Source organism: Trematomus bernacchii, unplaced genomic scaffold, assembly GCF_902827165.1.
Source record: "Trematomus bernacchii unplaced genomic scaffold, fTreBer1.1, whole genome shotgun sequence".
In the NCBI taxonomy this organism is placed as follows: domain Eukaryota; kingdom Metazoa; phylum Chordata; class Actinopteri; order Perciformes; family Nototheniidae; genus Trematomus; species Trematomus bernacchii.
Window position 1 is genome coordinate 22,076,432 of NW_022987720.1, and position 23,854 is coordinate 22,100,285.

A 23,854-nucleotide genomic window follows, 5' to 3' on the forward strand; every position below is an offset into this window, starting at 1 on the left:
TTACATCTTTACGATAAACATATAATCATATTTAATTACAAGATAGTTTTCAACTTACCATAGTATCTTTTCTTTTCTGCAGGAAGCCTTCTAACAATAATTTAGTCTGATCTACTGACATGTTAACCCTCGGTAGATTGACTTTAAACTACTTTAGCCAGTGAAATGACTGTCTACCTGCGTGTGTGTGTGGTGTGTGTGACTTCCTCCTCACGCATGCTGAGAGCAGTATTGTTCACAGCGCCATCACATACTCACTTCTCTATTCTGCTTCATAAAAGTCGTATCTGTCTCCAAAACACAGCTGATCTTACATTCATTTCACAAATCTAGTTTGGAAATAACCACTTATTCTCTCAGGAAGAACACACAAGCACAACATGGCTTCAGTGGGTGTAAATGTCATTTATTACAGATATTTAAAACCAATTTATTTTCCTCATTGCTCTTAAATGTTGCTGTCATTTAACCCTTACAACACGCCTACATGGCTGGGCCAGATCATACCATTTTTTATTGTAAATGCTGGAAAAGAGAAGAATGAGAATAAACACTTTTTAATAGTTTAAAGGTGGGAGAGGTGCACTGAATGGCTGTTGTTAATAGCATAATCTGTTGATATATGGTGCTTCTAACTTCATAAAAATATACCATGAGGGACGAAGCTCTATTTGAAAACCAGAAAAATAAAATCAGAAAAAAACAATACATCATAAGGACTGCTTTGATAAAACTAAATACAAAAATACAAGGAAAATGTAAATCCCTCTGTTTCATGCGGTGCACTCAAAACAGACAAGAAAAACAAAGAAACAGGTTAAAAATAAACACACAAAATAAACAAGTGCATGCCAATCATGACCTCTCTAGTGTTAGATGCATCGCTAACACCTGTAGGAGCTTGTTGTGCGGTCTATGGGTCCAATTCTAAAAGTCCTACATGCATAAAATGCTGCATATACACTATATTTATTAACAGATTCAAGTCCCTTTGTGGTGTTGCTGTATATGGCTGCCTCTCTCTGGTCTCCAACCATCTAACTAATGAATAATACTGACCTGAGAAATAAAAAGAGGACTGGATCAGCTGAAAACATCCAGTGATTAGTAGAGTCGGACTATACTAGGCAACATGTCAGCATTTACAAATTGAATGATTTCAAAAGTACGCCTGCTCCTTTTCCCACAACTTTAAAACAGAAAAACTACACCACACTTCATTTTTTTTAATGCATATAAAATGTAACTATGATTTCGCTCATTTGTTTCTTGCTTGTGTTGCATTGTGGGAAGGGGATGAGGCGGAGTTGAGGGTGGGTTAGTCAGCCAGTGTTTTTGAGTCTTTCAGGTAGGAGGGGAGGGGGCAGAGTCACCAGAAGGGGCCGGGGGGAGGAAGTGTCACGCTGTCCCATCACCGCTGTTTGAGCAGTGCTCTGTACATGGCGAAGCCCAGCACCGCGAACACCGTGGCCCCCACACTCGCTCTCAGCCAGAAGGTGGAGTTCTTCAGATCGGCCTGAGCCATGTGCCTGTGAGAGAGAGAGAGAGGGACAGGTCATGTGAGGGGGGAAAGCAACAAGGAAAAGAGGGAGCAGCATCTAAAACAGGGGTGTCCAAACTAGGTCCATTTTGAATCGGCCCTCACCTATTTAAAAAAGTATAATGAAATATGGCCCACAGATGAACTTGTGCTTATTAATATTGATATTGTACTTCTTAAAATACAAATGTAAAAATATATTACATAGCCCACTTTTCATATAAATTCTGTCAATTAAAGTTGGAAAAAATGTCACACAAATCGTAGTTGATTAAAAAAAGCCCAATAATTAATTACATAACAAGCTTGAAATCTACCCTTCATATTCCCTCTTTTTATAAGCAATCTGAAGCTTCTGTTTTAAGGAATGAGCTGCCAACACAATAAATGAAACCCTATGGAGAGCTGTGATGTAGGCTGTTGTGTTTCTTAAAGCATTTTCCAGTATCAAGAATAATTTACCTACATTGGATTGATTTTGCTGACTTATAACTTGCTGACGAGCCCTTCGTATATTTTTCTGTATGTGGCCCTCAGTGAAAAAGGTTTGGACACCCCTGATCTAAAACAATACGACGCCATTGTTAAAACAGCAGAGGGAAGAGTTGCCAACTGACTAGAGAAAGTCATGTGCCCTCTTCCCGTCTCTACAGTGGGGATTTTCTTAAATCAGGTAAATGAGGAATATCAGTGCCATGTGATACCAGCTTAAAACAGGAACACATGCTTTCTCTTGACAGTTGGTTTAGTTTTGAGGAAGAAGACAAAGGAAAGGTGTTGCTCTATGAGAAGCAGCAGCTCTGGTTCACACTCACAGAAAACCAGAAAATAAATATATAACACCAGCTGATCTGGCAAGAAACACAAGCACTGGAGAACTAGAGTATGCAAGATAAAAAGCAATCACTACTATGAGGCAATGGAGACAGCAACAAAGTACCACTGGTCTACAGCTACTGCACACTCAGGAGATAAACCAGCATAAAACATGTCACCTGTGCTCCCTCTGTTGTGAAGGGAAAAAAACTTCAATTAGCCCAGCCTTAAACCTTAACTTAAAGGGATAGTTGGACATTCAGAAAATAATTCTTCTGGCACAAAGTTGGATAATAGTTTACCTCTAATATCTATGAAACCCCAGAGACGCAAGTCGGATCTTAACTTTTTTCTGTTCTTTGTTTACAACAGGATTTATACCATTTTTGCCACGGTCATTTTGCGAAAAAAATGTATTTAGTTGCGGTAGGTAAAACAAAAAGGTTTGGGCAGATTCATTTGTCAAGATCATTTTTCTTCGTGTTTTTGTTGTTGTAATGCTCATGTCGGCCACAAGAGGCTGAACCACTTCATGAAACAGGAATGCTTAAGTCCTATTTAGAAAATTAGGTTTAAATATCACAACTTTGAATATCAACATTTGTATTTTCTCACTTGTCTCCCAGGGCTTCAGTACGTATCTTCCGGTAAAATATTATGTATGCTAAGCCTGTTAACAGATGCCTGTTAGCTTAGCATAGCCTCCAGGAAATGAGTAAGCTAACCAGCCGCAGAAGTAGCTTCATATTCAACACCAAAAATAAAAGTGATAGGTTATTGATCCTCACTGGAACTGTTCCTCTGAAGTCAATAAGATAATTCCCAAGATGTAAAACTATTCATATAAAGACTCCATTATGTCTCTTTTTGCTACAGGACATGAACATTGGCAATAATGTTAAAATAGTGACCTTGTTGATAAATAGTTAAACTTATCCACGAGGACACATCAAAATCTAACTGTGGAAGTGATTTCTGCTTTTACCTTTCTGGGGGATTTAGTTGTTCAGCAGAGGCCTCCATAAAGATGGACCCTCCATGTTGGAGATGGTTGAAACCTGCTGCATCTGAATTAAATCCTCCCTTTGAGCAGGAAGCCCCCGCAGCCTCCACCCAGCCCAGCAGCCACCCACACACACAAAGTCACACCATGGCCGGGGTCGTGCACACACACACACACACACACACACGCTCCAACGAAGTGGGTAGAGTGGGGCGACAATTCAAAAATAATATTGACTTGGGCTGAAACTAACAAATATTTCATTAGCAATAATTTACTTTTGTGATCAATTCATTATTCATTTAGTCTATAAAATGTAATAAATTGTGTTTAGAGCTTATTTCAGAAATAAAAATAAAGTTTAAATTCACATTTAAACTGGAACCAGAGAACCCATTACGTCTAAAATACTAAAACCATTGTCGATTATTTTCTAACATTTAATGATTAAATTAGCTTGAATAGACACAATACTGTCATGTGATACTTGATGTCATGTGGGATTTAATTATCATATATATTATAAGTAAGCCGAAAAGTTGGTCAAGCCTTTTCACATTGAAATTATCTGACTTATCTACTTTTGTATGAAAGTGCATAATTTATTATTTACATGTTCTGTATTGTTAAAATAGAGAACAAATCAAATGAACACATCTAAAGTGATATCCGATCCATATCACCCAGCTCTACCCCGCCTGAAAATAAAGGAACTGTGATCCCCGCCCACAAGCTCAACTATGATATACCGCGTCATATGTCACCGCGGCGCACACCACGCACACAACGCACACAAAGGCACAAAATAAAGCTACCAACACATCACATTTACAAACCACATGGCGGCCATTAATCTAATTGTCATCGGGTAAGATAAATAACATTTAAAAAAGTAATTTAATGTCTTTTAAATAAAGAACATGTGGATTGGTGTTTTTTCTGACTCTTTTGCTCGCCCCTAAATATTTTACAAACATTGTATGCCACTTTAGCAAAGCAAAATTAAGTTGTATTTTAAATACAAAATCACCTTTCTTAAGCTGCCTGACATTGCTTGTTATTTTGTAGACCTTAGAATCTTTTTTTTTTTTAAATCGAGATTACAATGTCAGGATATGTAAAATCAAAGCATAATTTATCCCAGTCGACCAATGCACTTTTTAGAAAAACACCTCAGGCATTCAATGTGCTCGTGGCACTGTGCACTGCCAGGCCCATTAAGTGTCATGCTATTAATAGTTTAACAACCCCCAGAGATTAAAAAGACAAAGGTTAGTGCTGGGTGCAACGTTACAGTATGCAGTTCCATGAACGCCCAACCACAAGCTCTGCATTCTATGCCATAATTGGCTGAAAAAAATACCGATTACCCCAAAAATCTGCAAAACACCTCTGCCGTAAACAAACATACAAACTCTGCAGTGCCCCCCCCCTTTCTTATAGTAAACACCAAGCTCTCTCTGATGTAGAGATTGATAGATGTGAGACATATTGCCAAGGACCGAGGCATGCCTTGGTTATCCACAGAGGTAGAGAACAGGTGAGCCATGCAACTTAGCAGCAGACTGATTAGCAGAGGGTGAACACATGCAAGAGGAAGAGGAAGAAGGGCAGCCAAAAACATGTTTGTGAACTCCTATAGAGGGGAAGGACAAACACACAGACAGAATAGACAAGACAGGAAAAAACAGGATGAAATGACACGGTGGTGATTGGTACAACAGATTCTATTTAAACATCAAAGGAACACATTTAGATTTTAAACACTGAGTCTGTTACATTTATGAAGTCTAAACCCACAGGAAACAAGTACAGCTGTTTATATTTTAAGTACATATGTGTGTATATGTCAAATTACAGTTTTGCTTTTCAAAATAAAATGTCTCCTGTTGGAGTAGACTTCAGTGTTAATGATGGAAATATAGACAAAGGGAGACTGAATACATACTAGGTAATGAATCAAGCACTCAATGGTTAACGATAAGGGTTGGTTCCAAAGAGAATTAATACACAGGAAGAACTGTATGTGATTGAAAATGAATCACATATAATCATGCAGACATCAATGAGGTTTTTAGTTTTAATGAAGTGAATGGCTGGTTTTTCTTCATCCTTTGTGCAAAGAATATGCTTGTTAGTCAAGATTCACAGTTTGCATATCCACTGCAGGAGGAAGTAGTAAAACGATTTAAAAAATGTGGCTTCATATCAGTTTTTAACCCTTCAATGTTAAGAGTTGATATTTTGTATGAATGATTGGCTGAACAACATATGATGTATTGCAGTTGTTTGTAGCATTATATATACTCAGAACTATCCAGAGATATGAAAACATTGAAATGGTTTATTCCTCTGAATGAAATCAAAATGATTAGTGTCATGTATGTGGGTTAGTAAGAGGGTTGAGCATGCACTGCACTTCATGCATTTTCCACACGGATTCCAACACACGTCACCTCCCTGGCTAGCAGCCCGTGTGTTAGCTGGCACAGCGCGGTCACACTTCGCTTTGTCAAACTGTACAGAGGGGGGGGGCGCTGGCTGGAGCTGCAGCAGAGACCAAAACACCTCACATGACCATCGGGTTTGAAGAATATAACCAAAAAGTCAATAAAAACGTAGCTCACTTTTGATTTGTCTGAAAAGCATCTAATATACAACTCCTGTAGGAAGAGGAGTCCTACTTGATTTAGAAGGTTGAACACACATATACAACTTTTTTTAATTGATATTAAATTAATGAATCAATAAATTGATTAAAAACTTTGTTCACATTTGTTTTGCTCATCAGTTTGTAAAAAAAAAAGCAAAAAAAAGCAGACTAATGCAAACGAGCGGCAGCTTTTTGGCAACCCAGCGTAAAGCAAAAGGAGTATTTCCCAAAAAGAAATCACCAGAGTATCAAAAGATTCACAAAGGAAAGGAAGAGTACACTATTGATCTAAACCACATGCTTTTGGTATCAGTAAGATCACATTCAATCCCATTAATATTCCCTTGTCCCTGAAGTGGATATGCAGTGTAAACCTGACCACAGAGGATCTGTCCCCATCACCATTGTTAGAGAGCTTGGGTGGAAAAGGAGCCACCCTGTGATCGACCCGGGGGGTCAGACTCGAGGGTGGGGCACACAGAGAGGAGGAATGAGGCTATGCTAGAATACAAAAGCTTATCCCATGTATGAACCTGTTGAACACGACCCTGCAGAGCTGGGCCTTTATACTGCGCAGCAGCTCCAACTTGAGGAGGTTCTGACACAGGCAATAGGAGCACCTGTTGCAGGCACACATGCAGCGCAGACGGGCGGGCTGTGGAGAGACACACAAAGATGCGTGTATTCACCACAACAGAAAGACAACACGTACCAGACAACACACAGAGGAGGGGGAGGCCAAGGTAGATAACCACTAGTATTTAACCACTTAACTAAATGAAAGAACCAGATTCAAGAGAATACTTACTTCTGGGCTGCAGCCTGCACTGCTGCCATTGAACTTCTATTGCTCAACTCATAGACAGTCAGACGTATTGACAGGAAAACATTTTAATGAACTTGCCATGTCTAAACTTAAAAGGAGAATAAACTCAAGAGACACAAGGAGAGGAAATCCACAAAGAAAGGAAGGGAACATGGTCTCATAACTTCATAAACAGTTGGTAGGATGAATATTATGATTCTAGTTAGAAGTGGTAATTATAAATGCTTTTTATATATATATATATATATATGGCAAACCATTGATTCATTGCATATAATACAATGAAACGTAATATATACTATTTAGTAAGCACCTTAGCCTGGCCTGGGTTGACATTTTAAGTAGTTTCTTTCTGAACAATCTGTTCACTGTCTGATCCAGAATTTACCTTCTATCATTAGATCGCATTACTACTCAAACTAATGGCCATGCTTTCATTCAAGTGTAGACAATAGGATTAATGGCTTGATCAAATGAGATTAAGTAGCCAGGTCTCATTATGTTCCAATTATCTCCTCTGAAATCTCTTCTGATCAGGAAGCTTTAAAAGTTTAGATACTGGTTCTGTAAAGTCAAGGATTGACCTCAAAGAGTTTCAGGCAGGGACTTACAGGCCTTCACACACACATGCAGCCATCTCACAAGGCAGCATGAGGAGACCCAGAATATGCATCTAATTTGCGGTGTTTGGTGCTTTTTAACTTCTCCGGAAGGTTTAGCAAGTTTACACTTAACACAGCAAATACATGTCAACTTTCAATAATATTCCCATGATGTAACCTTTGATATCTCAGGCACTTTATAATCCAAACAACCAGGAGAGAGGTCAAAGTGGAAAAATAATAGCCATGGTGGATAAGGCTTAAATAGTTAACTAAGTGAGATCACAAAGGGTTTAATACTCACGGATACATGGCCATGGTGGTGAGTCTGGTGTAGATGTCTTTGCTGGGGGCCTCGATGGTGCTGCATGTGAACGCTGGGGGGGGTGGAGCTTGTGTGCGGCAGAACTCGTGCGGTGAGAGGCTGTAGTGCTGCCGTACTTCGTGCAGGTCAGACTTAGCGGCGAGCATCACACAGGGCGTCTTACTATCTATGAAGTATTGCTGCCAAACAGAATAGTTAAATGTTACTCGCTGGACCGTGTGCAGCCGGCCTTTACGAGCCTCAGTGCATCATTTCATCTTCTAGAACATACCTTGTACACTTTGGCGCAGTATTCAAAAGAGCCTGGGTTGTTGACGTCATACACCAGGCAGACTACATCACAAGCAAGGTCCGCCTCTGACAGGAAGTCGAAGTCTGGCATCACCTCATGGAGCTAGTAGAGCAGACAGAGAGAGAGACTGAGTGTGCAGGTAGAGGGATTAAGGTGCTAACACTAACGCACAGTCAGGCGCGATACAGATTATATCACAGTAATCCAAACAACAGATGATGAGTCGGTAGTTCTTACCAGCAGGTATTTTTCCTGACCATAAACGTAGGTCGTGCTGATGGCGTATAAGGATTTGTGGTCTTCTCTAATCCGCCTCTGTGTCTGTGGTGGGGAACAAACACATTAATAGCAGGAACCCATCAACACTGTTTATAAGAGGGCTCCCTGCGATCTGGCCCGTTTGCTCCAACTCTGTGATTTGAAAACTTAAAATGTACCATAATACTATTTTAGCATTCTCTTAATTTTTTATAATAAATCAATTCTACCCGTTTTGGAATTTCTATGAATTATGTAATATGAGTAAATAATACTGTAACATTGGCTCACATTTCACTTTACTGACACTTTACCTCAGCCACAACGCAGACTCTATGCATTACATTAATGCACAACAATACCTTTTATTACTGACGATTTTTATTCCTTCTTATTCCATTGCAATGTAAATACTGTTATATTTGACTATATTTTTTATTTTTTAATATTTTTCTAGTTCTCTAACTGTGTTTTTAATTCTTGTTTTACTTTTATGTATCCACCACGACACCAAGTCGAATTCCTCGCACGTGTAAACCTACCTGGTAATAAACCTGTTTCTGATGAACAATGTCTTCTTTCATCTTCTACAAGCTTGATCAAGTTTCATATATTGCACATTGTTTGTTTTACCGAGGACGGACATGATTTTACTCAGTGTGCTTCCAGCAAGACACACTGGGAAAAATATCCCTTTAAAAAGAGAGTTTGAAATAATCTGAAGCTATGATTTCCCCTCACCTGCAGGTTCTTGCCCAGGAAAGCTTGCAGGAAGCCGCTCTTCCCGCTGCCTCGGGCGCCCAAGACGTTGCAACGGAAGACGCTGCGCTGAGTCTGTTTCTTCTGCAGATCGATGCGCTTGTTACGTGTTACTGAAAGAACAGGAAATGCACATTTTTCACAAGTGAGAACATGCATGATCAGTGGCAACCTACATTAAAAGTAATACATTTATTTTGTAGGCATAAACGCAAACATATCTGTTACCTGTAATGGCAGCAGCTTGGGACTCCTGTTCATAGATGATAGAGTAGCCAAGGTACCCCAAGTACTCCAAACTACGCTGTACATCGAGATATGTTGTCAACCTAACACAGAAACACAAAGAGCATGAGAGATTTATACATGCATTATGTTGTACTTTTATCTGTAATAATACATAATTAAGTATATCATACCGTACTGTGAATACTTTCGGGATTATAACACTAAAATAGGCACGTGTGTGTGTGTATGTATGTATGTATGTATGCATGTATGTATGTATGCATGTATGTATGCATGTATGTATGTGTGTTAATAGCTATGTTCCACACTCACGTCCACTGGAGAGGTATCCCTGGTATGTGATCCATCCCTGTTCGTTAGTGCCCACCGTGTGGTTGACATCCGGGCCCCAGGGCATGTAGGGAAACACTTTGAACAAGTCCTTCACCTCCTCTGGTGACAGCGCACAATCTCTGTCCTGGGTCGTACCAAGCGCACATAGTTACATACATTTGAACATAACAAAACAAAATAAGCGGTATCATGCATTTAACTATTTAAAAATAACAGTAATAGGTATGTAGATTCATTGCTAATCACTCACTTTGTCATGTTTGTCGAAGACACTCTGGAGGAAGAGGTAAGCGTTGTGATTGAGCTCTGTGGTGCAGTCCGGGGGGATCTTTACCCTGCGATACAGGGACACACAGAAACAATCACTTTCAAAAGTGACAAAGGAAGAAAGAATCTGACTATATCACTTTAAATACCAGGCACTCAACCAGAACAAATCTGTTAACAAGAGGAAATGACTGATAGAAATTACGTCATTTCAACAGAGGAACACGACATCCATAAAATGATGAATGATAACATAAAAAGGCTTTCATGTATCATTTCGTAAATTATAAATGAAACAGGGCTGCAATAATGTGACCCTGATCAATCTGGAGCTATTAGGCATGGAAGGATTTTGTAAAATTATATTTTGTTACGGCATCTTTGGAGCTGCAACCATTACAATTATTCTGCAACTATTTATTTTTTTATTTACCGTTTGCAAGTCAAATTTCAAGCAAAAATTACAAATAGTCTTTGGTTCAAAATGTTTGAATGGGAAACTTGAATATTGTCTTTGATGTTGTACACTAAATATATTTAGACTGTGAACGTTTTAAAATAAAAATAAACCACATCTCCTTGGTCTGTGGGGGATGATCCCAAAACAAAGACTACCAAGCTACCAATAACCCTTGTGTCTTTAAATCAAGGTTCAAGGTTCCTTATGTGCCCTTACATGGGGAACAGGTATTCCTGTGTGAGCTCCAGGTCGTCGTCATATCCAAACCGCCTCAGCACCGTCCAGGTGGTCTCGTGTCGGCCTCGCTGGATGAAGAGGGTGTGGAGGAACAGGAAGCCTGATATAGAAGACAGAAAAAAGTAATAAGCAAATGTCATAAGCAAACATCTACAAATATAATCAGAAAAGGAGAAGGGATTTTGAGGGGATATAAAGGAGAATAGGTAATACATTGGACGATGGAGGAAATAGGAGGAAACAAAAACCATAGAGGTGTTTCTGACCTTTGAGTGTAAGTCCGTCGTCGTTGACTCCATCCGTCATGTTTCTCCTGACAACATTCTTCACATCCTCTAAAGCCTGAGGCGCCAGCGGTGTATTGAAACACGTTCTCTGAACAAAAACAAGCACAGTGTGCCGTGAGAAAGCTGATGGTGTTTTTATGTTTGGTTCATTTTTAAATCTGCCACATTTTGTATCTATTCAAGAACAATTGGTCGACAGTGCCACTATTAAAGTGGAAACCCTTACCTGGAAGAAGTTGAGCTCATTGTCATTGAGGATGCCGTCGTTGTCCAGGTCAGACACTTTAAAGATTCTAGTTAAAGACTTGATGCAGGAAGGCTTCAACTGTAATAAAGAAGAAATATAATTATGAAGGTGGTTATATGTACTTATACAGAAAGACTTAAATCAACAGTAAGCATAGTGGCAGCTAACGCTAGGGGATGCACCAATACAACTTTTTTTACCAACAAACACTCATCTCAGGGTATCTGCCATACTGTAGACACATCAAATATTAAGGCTCTTTTGAGCCCTAGTTTAAAATCTCATGGAGGTGTATCATTGTTTATGTAATGTAATATTAAGCCAGGGTTTTCCGTGAGTCAAGTCACACGTTTACATTTCCATTTTCCTTCATTCTTTTGGCTTGCTGGGGTTTATAGATTAACTCAGAAACGTTGGTGTATTATGGGATTCATGTTGAGCACATTGAGCTACTATTGGACTGAAAGACAGTCGCAACCTATTTACATGTTTGTCCTTTGCTGGATGTTAATCTCAGAAAGTCTTTAAGGCTCTCACCTCCTTCTCCTCCGGGCAGTACAGGGGTCCCGTCGGGTGGAGCACAGCCTTCTGGGCGTAGTAGAACAGCTCGGAAATGTTCTTCAGGTTTTTAGCAGAGCACTGAGGGAAAAGAGGGCAGATGTGTGGGAATGGAGGACAATTATCAGGCAATGCATCTCCATATAATTTAAAAGTTCACTTAGAAAAAAAAGTCTATTACTATAACCTCCACAACAATCAAAGTCAATTGAGTTAGTTGAATACACACTTTAACGATGTCAATAGAGGCTTCAAGGTCAGAAATAAGAGTTAGTCTAAATGTATGTTGGAAAGTAACTAAGTACATTTACTCAAGTTGAGTACAACTCAAGAGTTATTTTCTTTATCTTTGCTACTTTGTATTTCTACTCCACTATATTTCAGATAAGAATATTTGATATACTAACATTACTTCATTTATTTGGCAGGTGTAGTCAACATATAAATATTGAGAGCATATCAAATACAAAAATATATATTTTTAAATCTGTAAAATGGTCTATACCAGAAATAAGTGCAGCCTACACGCATTCAAGAAAATAATCTAATAGTGGAATAAATCATAACACTGACAAACAAATGTGGGCTTAAGAATGAGTACAGACATTTTTTTCATTATTTGTGAAGTTCAACTTAAGAAGAATTTTGAATCCAGAACTTTCAATTGTAACTGCAGTACTGCAATTTTACCTAAATAAAACATTATAAAATTGTTGACACTGACAAAGAAACACAGAGATATAAATAACTTGGAGAATCAGGAGTTACAGCCAATCACGGCCTGGTTGAACACTGAGCCAGCAGTAAAACATTAGTGCGTGTGTGTGTCCAGGTGAGTGTGAGTGTCCCCTAACTGAATCACTATGCATGTGCCTTCTCTCACGTCCTCCTCCTCTCCCTCTGTAACCTTGTTACTGATCCAGCTGAGACAGGCATGACTGAGCTGCCTCGTGTGACGGAGGGAAATCTGAATTAAAGGGTAACGCAGACAGAGGCCAGCTTCCTCTCAACACACTCACAGTCCATCAGTCAGCTGACGATGGCCTTAGAGAGCGGGGTTCAGAGAAATAAATCTATCAACCACTCAGTCAGAGTGTAAGTGGAGTCAGGAGCTGGAGCGCAGCGGGGGGACGATCTGTCCTGCACAGAGCCAGCCTCTCTGACAGTCACTGCTTATATTGGATTTCATTGGATGCCAATTAATCGCTCTTAAGTGCTTCATCAAAGTACTTTCTTTGATATTTAACTGAGTGGGACATCCACACAGCCCTACCCCAATGAACCCAAAAGGTTTTTATCTGTGTGTGTGTATTGATGTCTTACCTCTACACATGTCTCGATGTCCTGGTATTGATTCATGATTGGCAGGATGGTCTCCATGCTGCTGTGTTCCACCAGGTCTGACTTGTTCCCCACTAGGATCAGTGGTACTCTGCAGAGAAAGTATTTATAACTACATTATACAGCCAGCACCATAGGTCGATTAAACAATTAGTTAATTGACAGAATAAATTATAGGCAGCTTTTTTAATGCCAAGAATTGTCTGGCTCGCCTCTCCAGAGTGAGGATTTGCTGATTTTCCCTTTTTTATATGAATGAGAATGGTTTTTGGGGGATTTTGAACTGTTGGTTTGACAAAATGTACTTATGGAATTGTATAGAAAAATCATTAATCAATTGAGAAAATGGTTAATAATTTATATTAAAAATAGTCATTAGCAGCCCTACTAGAATATGTTGTCATAATACCGCATATTAGCTTTAATTACCTTGAAATCATCAATAAAAAAACGTCATCTTTAAACAACACATCAAATTAATCTGTATTCATTAATTTAATTTATAATAATTAGCATTGGCAAAACAGAACTAATGATTCTATATTTTACAGGGCGGCATGCAGTTAAGTCAGTATTAGCTCAACAATGATAAACCCTCTTTTGGACAATAATCTCAAAATCCTTAGCTCCCAGCACTCTGATTTCAAGTCTGCAATGAAGTGAACCACAAGGAAGACAAACACACATCTATTAAAATGGCTGAACACACACCTGCTATCCTTGTGTTCTGTCATTTATAAGAGGGATCCAGTGGCTTGTCACCTAGAGGAGTAAAGCACAACATCAAACACTGCAGCGGCACAAACACATGTTTATTTTCTCAGACTACGATGATTAGAAAAAGCTTGTCTTGTTTAAAATTCCAGAAATACTTCAGTTATGTATTTGATTAACTCTACAGAGTTAAGAAAGACGCCATGCTCACCTTTTCAATGGACTTCTTGTTGTTAACTGCGTAAACTATGCAGATAACATTGGCCTGTAAAGACAAATATCAATATCAATAATGTGTTCAGGCATTACTAAACAGATGAAAGTGAGAATTAGGTCAAACATACCTTTGATATTTCTTGGAACAACTGCTCTTCTGTCTGTTCTGCCTCTATAAGGTGTCAAAAAGGACACATCAGTACAGTACATATATATGTAATCAAGCTGTGCCGTTACCAAATTAATCTATTACTCAGATTATATTCGGTAGGGATTATTAAAAATATCAGACATGCAGCCCATGTGTGTGATAGGTGGGAGATGTACCTGAATAGTCCACAATGTGTGTGGGCACCCTCTCTGGGGTGACATCAGCTGGGATGGTGATCTCCTCAGCTCGAAGAGGAACCTGGGAGATAGAAAAACACGATTAATTCTTCTGACAACAAACACACATCTAAAAATATAACATATGTTGTTCTCCTTTTTACCCTCATGGTTCTGACATCACCAAATAACATTCAGTCAAATCTACAGTAGAACCGTCCAGCCCAAATTATTTGATCAGGATGCAGCATAAATGATTTCAACGGTATCCATCCCCTGATTTCCTGTTGTTACATACCTCATCAGGAAACTCCTCACTGACCAGAGACATGATCAGCGATGTCTTCCCCACCTTGGCTGTACAGACGAAGGACAAAGAAATGTGTCGTTACAATCTGGAATTACATACATCTTTGACTTTATGAATGGGTCATGTGACCTCTCTTCCATTTGTATTGAGTGCTCTGGGTAATGTGTTAAGTAACAGAGCGCAGACCAGAGCAGCTGAAGCAGGGTCAGAGCTGAAGCCGAGTGCATCGGTTCCCAAAAAGCATTCACTGAATTCCAGCTCAGAGCAAGGAAACAACACATGGTGGAGAAATACAGTCTGAGAGTAAGCCTATGGTAGAAAGATTAGACTAAGAGTTGCACTAGTATTCTAAGTAACTCATTTGAATTGAATTTTTTAAGTGAATTCTCCACATTTACTCATAATTGTCATCAACACTTCACAACATTCTCTTTTAAATGACCTAGAATAAGCTTCTTTCTACACCAGAACAAATGCTAGTAAAAGAAAAGAAAAAAAGAGCAATCAAACAACAAATCATCCAACTCTTTTACAATGTAATCACTATATAGATATATAAAACATACATATTCTAACATAATAACATTCATAAGTTGCCATGTCTTGTATTTAATGATTGTATTTAAACTATTCATTGATTATCCAATTAGTCTATCACTCTAATTATCTTGATGATATCTGTTTTTTCTATTATTATTGGAAATGTAATGTTTTGGAGTTATATTTTTGGACTGCTGGTTAGATAATAAACATCAGTTTGAAAACGTCTTGGTGCCTGGGAACTGAAAGGGTATTTTTATGATTTGATAACACAATAGAGAGCAAACAATGAATTGAACAAATGGTCGTCAGATTGATCAATTAGGAAATGGATCCCTTTAAGCCCCAGGTTGCAGCACCTCTGGTCCCTCAGTGTCTTCACAGATCTGTGACCCCACAGACTCTGATGAACTTTACAACTCTGGCGAAGGCACATATTATTTAGCGTTCCTTTTTTCAGGAACAGTCAGTACCAACTCGCCTTATGTGACAAAGTCAGGCATCAGGCATAGCCTTAACTTAAATAAATAATACTGACAACACACGCTTTCAAGACAACAAACAGACCAGGTGATATGATATATTTAACGATGAGTGTATTGCCTTTATGGTTTTACTCTGCCCTCACACCGAGGTCCTGGGGAAAGTTAAGATCTTGTAATAACAAAAACCCAATATTCTGCATCCAGTATAATTTGGATGTTTGGACTACTGGATATGGATATGAAATGAATGAAATACAAATTGTGAAAACACTATGATTCTTAGTACATTTCTGACGTTTTAAAGACTGAAAACGGGATTAAATGTTAGCCCTGGTTCCAGTATTACTTTAATTTAATACTGCAGAAATTAACTTATTCTGATATCATATCTTATTCTCACTTGCCTTTCACTATATTTATGTTCTTGTTTATACAATCTAAATCAATTACACAGCAGGCTAGTAATAAATACCACCTGCATACTGCTTATCATATTAAGTGCCTTTGTAAAGCATTTACACCTGGGATAATTGTTATTTCCCACAGCCTGAACATGAGATAATGTCTGCTCATGAGAAGTAGCTTATTGAGATATGGCAGCACATGGAAACACTCGTGATAAGGTATGATGCACTGTGAGATACTAAACTGGAAACAGCAGACAGAAACCAAAGCTCACGATATGTATTCTTATCAAAGTCTTTGGAAAGGTTACAGTCACTAAATGTGTGATTTGAAGGCAGAACATCCACTCACTGCACATATACTCACATGTTTTAGTATATTGTACACAGTGTGTTTTCATGTATTTAGTACACTATGTTTAATATGTTCAGTAGATTGGCATATTATAGAGTATTCTCATGTATTCTGTATATTTTATAATGTTTAGATACTCCTCTGAATATAGGTATGTTTGACTGATAATGTGTATATATTGCTTTTACATTTTAATGTCTATCCTTAAGATTTTTTTTCTGAATTCCTGAAGATTTGCTGTCAAAATGCTGCTGTGACAAATAATAACCCATCACCATGTGTATTTCCTAAATATCTATCTATCTATTCACTGGGTGCATCTGCTAGCTGTAGCCTCTAGCTACCTCACTAGCATGTTAGCTAATAAAGCGTTCACCAGCTTCTGGATTAAAGACTACTTACGTTCCCCCACAAGCAGTATCCTCACGTCCTTCCTCATGTTTTCTCTTGCTTCCCTCAACAGAAAGGACAGTGTTTATTGTCTCATGAAGTCCTCTGGATAGCGTCCTCCTCTAGCAGCAGGCCCGCGCACTGAAGTCCTGTCAAACTCTCCTTTGTAGGACAAAACGGACGGACAGTTTTTGGAGGTCCTCCGTGTTTTCTACGCGCTTCTTATTAACGAACGACTGTTCAGCTCGGGAGTAAATGTCATTCAGAGACCAGTGTGTGCCACATGTCTCTGTAATTTCACGTTAATCACAGTCTTTTCGGCGCTTGTATAGCATTTCGCAGTGGATGTTACATGGGAATGTCCGACCTCCAACACCGGGCAACTACAGCAAGCCAGACAGGACAAACTTCAGCTGGATGAAAATCGCGTTATGCTGCTCTCTTGTGCCAAATAGAGGAGCTGCATCTGTTCGTGATTTCTTATGCAGTGGTGCATAGGCAAAGATGTCTCAAATCCCATACTTTACAATCCTGTTATTGAGTTTTAGGTAATAGCAAAACCTTTAATAGCAACACAATTTTTGACGCTCATAAACATTTATAACTGGCTCTGAAGATAAATTAAATATTATTATAGCAACTCAAAGATATTGTTAAAGATACGTGCACTTGTAACTTTCAGAGCATTGAAAGTACATTTGTTATAAATGTTGTCGTATCCACAGAATACAAGGCTACCAAGCAAAACAACAGAAATTAAATATAAATGTAGAAATACATTAAGATATATAATAATGTGTGTTCTGTTTTATTCTCAACTTTTTTTTTTTTTTACACATTGATTTATTTATTTCCTTATTTATTTATTTTTTGTTGTATTTATTACATTTATTTATTTCAGTTTTTTTGCACATTTTTTTATTCTTGTATTTTTGTATTCCTGTATTTATTCATGTGTTTACGCATTTATTTATGTTTTACTTATGTCATGTTCTGTCTTCATAAAGTCTACAAAAGACTCAACATGGATATTCTCATCAGGGAGTAGTTGGGTAATCCTTTTTATATATATATTAATGTTGGTATAATGAGTAATGTGCTAATTTTATAAACACACTTGTCTTGTCTTCTTGCATGTCTGGTTAAACGGATTAAATTTTTGTTATTGTCTTGTTTTTCTCCATTTGTTGTGTATTATTGGACATTGGTATTAATGGACATGTGTGTTGTGTTTATGGATGCATCTAATCTAATTTAACTCTGAACATTTACTAAACATCAGAATAAATAGCAAATGTAAACAGATTCACTGAGCAGCTAACATTTATGTCAATAATAATAAACATGTTTCAATCATCATTGCACTAAAGTTCAAGACAAAGTATAGTAACATTATCATGATTTAATAAGTTCCATTTGCAATAATATAATATAATATATTATAATAATATAATACTAAAAAAGTGTTGCTCAACTCATGGATGCTTCAATAAACATGTCTAACTGCTGTTTGTTAAAAAAGGTAAAACAAATCATGGAATTAGGTAATTGAATGTGTTTAATATGTAATGTTATATTACAGTATATGCTTGTAAGAAAATAAGAAACATAAAAACATCACATGGTAAAAATAGCATGATACAATAAATATGTGTTCATCTCATGTCAACGGTTTTTGATCATAAGTGTGGATTTTCACATAATGATACAGTATTTCCTGAAGTCTCAGATGAAGCATCAGATCTGGCGTCAGTTGAAGTGTGCTGCGCCCAGGTCTAGGGGAACCTAGGCGCAGCACAAAATGGCACTCTCCCCACTCTTCCCACTCCCAAGAAATGGACAATGAGACAGAAAAATGCCTTTGGTCATTTTAATTACCTGTTTGTTTTTAAAGGAGGCGAGACGACCCACATAAACAAATAACCCTGGGCATACATAAATCTTGCCTAACAAAATAAGTAAAATAAAATACAGGCTTCTTACCTAACCTAACGAAAACAGGAGAAAACAGGATTTGAACAAAAGAAAAGGGTTTCGCACTCCTGGGCAAAGCAAAGAGTGTCTTTCAAGACAGATTAAATTAGCTTATCTTTACAAAGATACCAAAATGTACAAAAGGACCGGTAATCATTCGATTTAACCACACAGAACAATAGATCAGGTTTTCTACAACAGACACGGAGTTGGGAGTAGAGGAGGTCGATGATGAGAAGAGAGGGCAGAGGAACTGGTGGCTGCAGCAGCTTAAATGCTCCTGTCTCTTCAGGTGGACCAATCAGCCTGTCGAAGGCAGCCAATCAGCTAACGGGCACCACCTGCTCACTCACACACACACAGCCACACAGACTCTCACAGGAGGAGGGAAAAATATCCGCACACAAATGAAATAATGACCCAGGGTCATAACAAGTGACACTAGTTCTACAGAGCAATAAATCAGTGCTGATACGGCCCAGGTACAGCAGATCACTGCAGTATTTGAAAGTGATTTAAAACCCTGCAGTCTTCCTCCTGAGATTCTGTTCACATACATGTCTGTAGTTCATCTTTTATACTTGAGGTTGGCTTCAACTGGAATGAGAAAAAAAGCAAAACATTAGAGCATAATCTAACTGCAGTGCACATGAATGATTAATGCAGTGGTTGACTAGAAAACCACCTGCAACAGGAACCAAACTACTGAGTAACTCTTTATTTTGTATTAAGCACATTAGTAGCATGGATTTGTGCATGGCAACGTCACTACACTGCACAACTGCACTGTAATTACACTGTTTTACTATTATTTTATTATATTACCAGTATTTTTACTTTTATTAACCAACTGACACTTGACCTCGTTACTTTAACTTGTCAGGCCTCAGTTTTTCAAAATGTTCCTTTAATTGCTAAAGTTTCAATTAAACCATTTGTATATTTTATGTATTCCTGTATTCTTTTCTCATTTACTGTACTTATTTCTGTCATTTTGGAGCTGTACAACCTGAAATGTTCCTCTAAGATCAATAAAGGCTTCTCTTAGCTTATTATTTTCTGGCCTTGCTTACTGGTGCAGTGGAGACATGGGTCTGGACAGGACCTGTTTGAGGGCGTCCAGCCACTCCTTCTGCTCCCTGTCCTGCTCGCACATGAAGACAAACTGTCGCTTGGGCGTCTCCACCATGACACCCCACTTCCACTTGTTTCCCTGAGCATGCTTTGGGACACACTCCTTCACAGCGTAACCTTTCTTCTCTGTGCCGATGAAAACCACCCTAACTCCTCTGCATCCTACGTTCACAGTGATGAAAACAAGACACACATAAAGGTTGTTTCAAGTGCTTGACAAACATCATTAAAGAAAGTATTGGGTTATAAAGAGAGTTCCTCACCAGCTGGCCTTTGAAGTAGAAGCTTCCTGTTTTGAGAGTCCAAAACAAACCACCTCTTTTTGAATGGCTCATTTTGCTGTTAAAAAAAAACATGTAATGCTTCACAAGAAAATGTACTGGGTAAATTGTTACATTTTCTGCCCAAGCTTCAATTCCATAGCTCCTTATATCCATTCTTACAAAAGAGATAATTACATTTTCTGTGTGATTTGTGTGAGTATGTAAGAGGAACAAAAAACCCTCTCATTGTGTTTCTACTGTCACTAACAACACAACTAACTCTGCTAGTGAAGACTGTGCCTTGAGTGCTTTTCTCATTGCATGCGTAAGTCAAAGCTGCTTTCAAGTGCTGACAATATATATGTACAAATAAATCATATTTATATTTAATGTTTGGTTCTTTACCAACTTACCAATGGCCCTGTCTTTTCCATGTAGCCCTCTTTGAGGTAGTTTCTTGTTATCTTTGGTATCAGCTGACAGAGAGACAAAATGGTGTGTTAAGCTTTAAAACATAAAGCAAAAAGAGGCAAAAAGGTGTCTTTATTGCCATTGATTTCCACTGCATTTAGTGTGTTTTTTCATGCATGTTAATGTGAATCATCTTGTCAGTCATTATGGTTTTGAGAAGGTTTGATGCTTACTTCTGCATCCCTTCCAGTGGGGTACGCTGTCCTCAGGTATGCATAGCGAGCAGCACGAATAGCATTGTACCATGTCACTATTTCCTGGAGTAAAGGCACAGACACTAAGCTTTTAAAAATCAGTACAAACATTTCTGGCAACTGTTATTTATGCTTTAGATGATTATGCATTCCCACCTGAGGACTCTCGTGATAGACATAGAGGTTCCTGGTGTGATCGTCGTCTTGGTAGGTGATCTGCAGCCCATTGGGATGACCAATCTTCTCTGGTTGGAAAGTGGCATTTATGTCCTTGATGGAGATTAAAGCTTTAGGGCCTTTGGACTCCTGGATCACAAATAGATGTGCAGAGTTAGTAGTAAGGATAGAAAACCTTGATCAATAAAAACGCAACTCATTTGATAGAAATTGCGATATTAGTGATGGCAATGCTGTAGCCAGGCCAGTCCTACATTTTGGTCTGGACTGTAATAACGCAGCTGTACTTTGTTTTAGTGCAAATTAGCAAACCATAGCATGCTGAACACCAAACTGAGAAGTAAACATTTAACCTGCTAAAAATCTGCATGCTAACCATGCCTGAGAATGTTAGCATTTAGCCTGAAGCACTTCACTGCGGGTTAAAGGGATAGTTCCGATTTTTTGAAGTAGGGCGTTATGAGGAACTAAGGTTGTTTGTTTGTATTGTTAAGTGACTTGTTGTTTTAAAGGTTTAGTACGAATACACCAAAGTGCCGACTGCAATCTACTGTAGATATTACACTGCCTATAGATAACTCAAGCCCTCTTAAAAAAGAGCCAATCTATTCCTTTAAATTGGAAGAAATTATATCAATACAAATGCTTTTAGATTACACATGTAAGATATATTAAAATAGTGGTTTTATGTATGGCATACAGTGCAGATTAAATGTGTAAGAGCTGCAGGAAACACACATTTTCCTTGTTGTAGTAGGTCAGAGTAAATTCTCTCTCTGACAGTACGAACTTCCTCTTCAGAAACTGTGTGTTCCCTTTCCCTTTCTTCCAAAGCATCCCTTCATAGAAACCTGGTAATAAAACAAAAACAAAAAGTGTACAGGGTCAAAGATGAGGCAATACACCCGGGTCTTAAAATTATTAAAGTTTTGGTCAGGTAAACATATAAAAAAACTCTGTCCAGCTCTCACTTCCTGGCTGTTTTGTAATGCAAAGAACAGGTTTTTCTTGCACGGTTCTGCATGTGCATGAGGAACCATATTGTTCATTGTAGTGTAACGACAACAGGCTGATAAGCTTTTGTTCTGCAGTAGGCGTGTGTTTGAATCTGTGGAAACGTCACCTGTGGTGTAAGATAGTGGTGGATACTTGGTTTCTCCTGTGAATTCCATCCTTTCATATTTAGCCCGAATCCACTGCTCTTTTAAGACGCTGCGGTTCAAGAGACAGACATACAAATATTTTTAGACAGAGAAAACACACTTCTACAAACAGTGGCTATTATAAGCTGCAGTATCACTACAAGGAAATGAATCATTACGCTTTGAATTAGCAGCAGAAATGCATCTTCTACAGTGAGTTGCACTATTGTTATGGCATTGCATTGTCAGCACTTGGCACACATAATAAAATATTACATTTCTAAGACAGTTTTTGTAAAAAGTTACTTACACACAGTCACTTTCCTTGGGCTGATAGTAGTATGGTGGAACAGCTTTCTCGTACAAAGCTTGGTTTTTGGCATTGCCATTGGACTTCATGAACTTAATAAAAAAGACACACCTGAAGGTTACACTTGGATAGAGCCAGTTCACCTGAAGAATGAATATCTTATTGGAGCAATCATTTGAAAAGAAAGGCAGGGGGACATACCTCTACCATCTTATCATCCCAGAAGTCCAGCTTTATGGATTTGACCCGGCTGGACAGGCTGCGGTGGATGCCAGAGCAGTTCAGACACACAAACACACCCAGCGTGGAGGAAGCCCACTCTGGATCTGAGGTGTGCAGAAGAAGTGGGACTAACATTAAACACTCAAGGCCAGATTGTCCTGGCTTTTACGCTGTTTTTCTTTACTGGAATAGCCTATGTCTTTTAAATCTGTTCTTAATACTTCATCTTATTGTTTTCTTAACTGATGTAATCTATTTATCATGTTTTACATCTTGTACATGTGTTAAGCTGTATTGTGGTTTTATTTTTTTTAAGATTCTGATGTTATGAAGATATTATTACTATCAAGTACTTGAATGAACAAAAGAAAGTGGTTTATGCACGACACTTTATTTTGTATGCTACACGTGGACTTACATCATGCATCAGTGTGCATTTTCCCATACAACATTAGAGTAAATCAAACTACCACAACAGTGGCTTTTGCCCACTTTCCCTGGTTGGTAAATCAGCCTTGTTTGCATTTACATAAATCAGTCACCTGACAATAACACAACTGTAGCTTTGAAATATCAGATTTAAGCTTACTTTTTTTCTTCTTATCTAAAGGGTGTTGGCTCTGTGCATCTTACATTTAAATATTTGAAATAAGCTTATAATATAGATAAAAAATCTGTGTGTAATGTGTGTTAATATAACAGTGACATGTTGCTTACCAGGAGCCCCGCAGTCCGCGCACCGGCTGTTGTCCGGCAGCTTTATAAATTCCAGTAAAATATTTTTGTTCCGCTCATGGTTTGCCATTTTGGTATAAGGTCACGGTCTCGACTAAATTTCGACAAAGAATCGCGTTTTCTAAACTAAACATGTTGCTCACATGGTTTTACGCGCGGCAAAATGCATCTGAAAACTGGAACATGTGACAGATAAGAAACGTTTTGAATGTTAAAACACGAAGCAGGTGCAGACCTGTTTACCTTTCTGTCACTGGGGGTTGTCCTTTAATAGATTATCTCTCCGAGTCTTTGCGGAAACCGGTCAAACCACTGCAGTGAATTTACAGGCTTTGCGCATTTAGCGTAATAAACCATTTGAGCCTGCCTCCAAAATACCATCCACCGTTCAGTCTCACTGAATCATCCCAGGAGTCACTGCAGGACAATAGAGTAACA

At 38.4% G+C, this 23,854-nt stretch overlaps 2 protein-coding genes across 2 annotated transcripts; both read right to left on the bottom strand.

Annotated features, from left to right (window-relative positions):
- Nucleotides 1-1,189: 1,189 nt before the first annotated feature.
- Nucleotides 1,190-17,169, bottom strand: LOC117493157 (mitochondrial Rho GTPase 1-A-like). Its single transcript, XM_034143593.1, is given in 20 exon segments — nt 1,190-1,529; nt 7,745-7,944; nt 8,037-8,159; nt 8,295-8,378; nt 9,057-9,187; nt 9,303-9,403; nt 9,636-9,645; nt 9,648-9,780; nt 9,907-9,991; nt 10,600-10,720; nt 10,887-10,995; nt 11,134-11,232; nt 11,692-11,793; nt 13,036-13,144; nt 13,763-13,815; nt 13,979-14,032; nt 14,112-14,155; nt 14,311-14,392; nt 14,609-14,667; nt 16,807-17,169. Coding segments are annotated over 20 exon segments (1,854 nt in total). The 5' UTR covers nt 16,844-17,169; the 3' UTR covers nt 1,190-1,411.
- A 1,924-nt stretch (nt 17,170-19,093) lies between these two features.
- Nucleotides 19,094-23,695, bottom strand: LOC117493160 (arf-GAP with dual PH domain-containing protein 2-like). Its single transcript, XM_034143594.1, is given in 13 exon segments — nt 19,094-19,365; nt 19,842-20,046; nt 20,049-20,064; nt 20,166-20,184; nt 20,186-20,241; nt 20,579-20,641; nt 20,810-20,893; nt 20,987-21,136; nt 21,746-21,858; nt 22,131-22,219; nt 22,460-22,551; nt 22,661-22,785; nt 23,399-23,695. Coding segments are annotated over 13 exon segments (1,104 nt in total). The 5' UTR covers nt 23,487-23,695; the 3' UTR covers nt 19,094-19,361.
- Nucleotides 23,696-23,854: the final 159 nt, after the last annotated feature.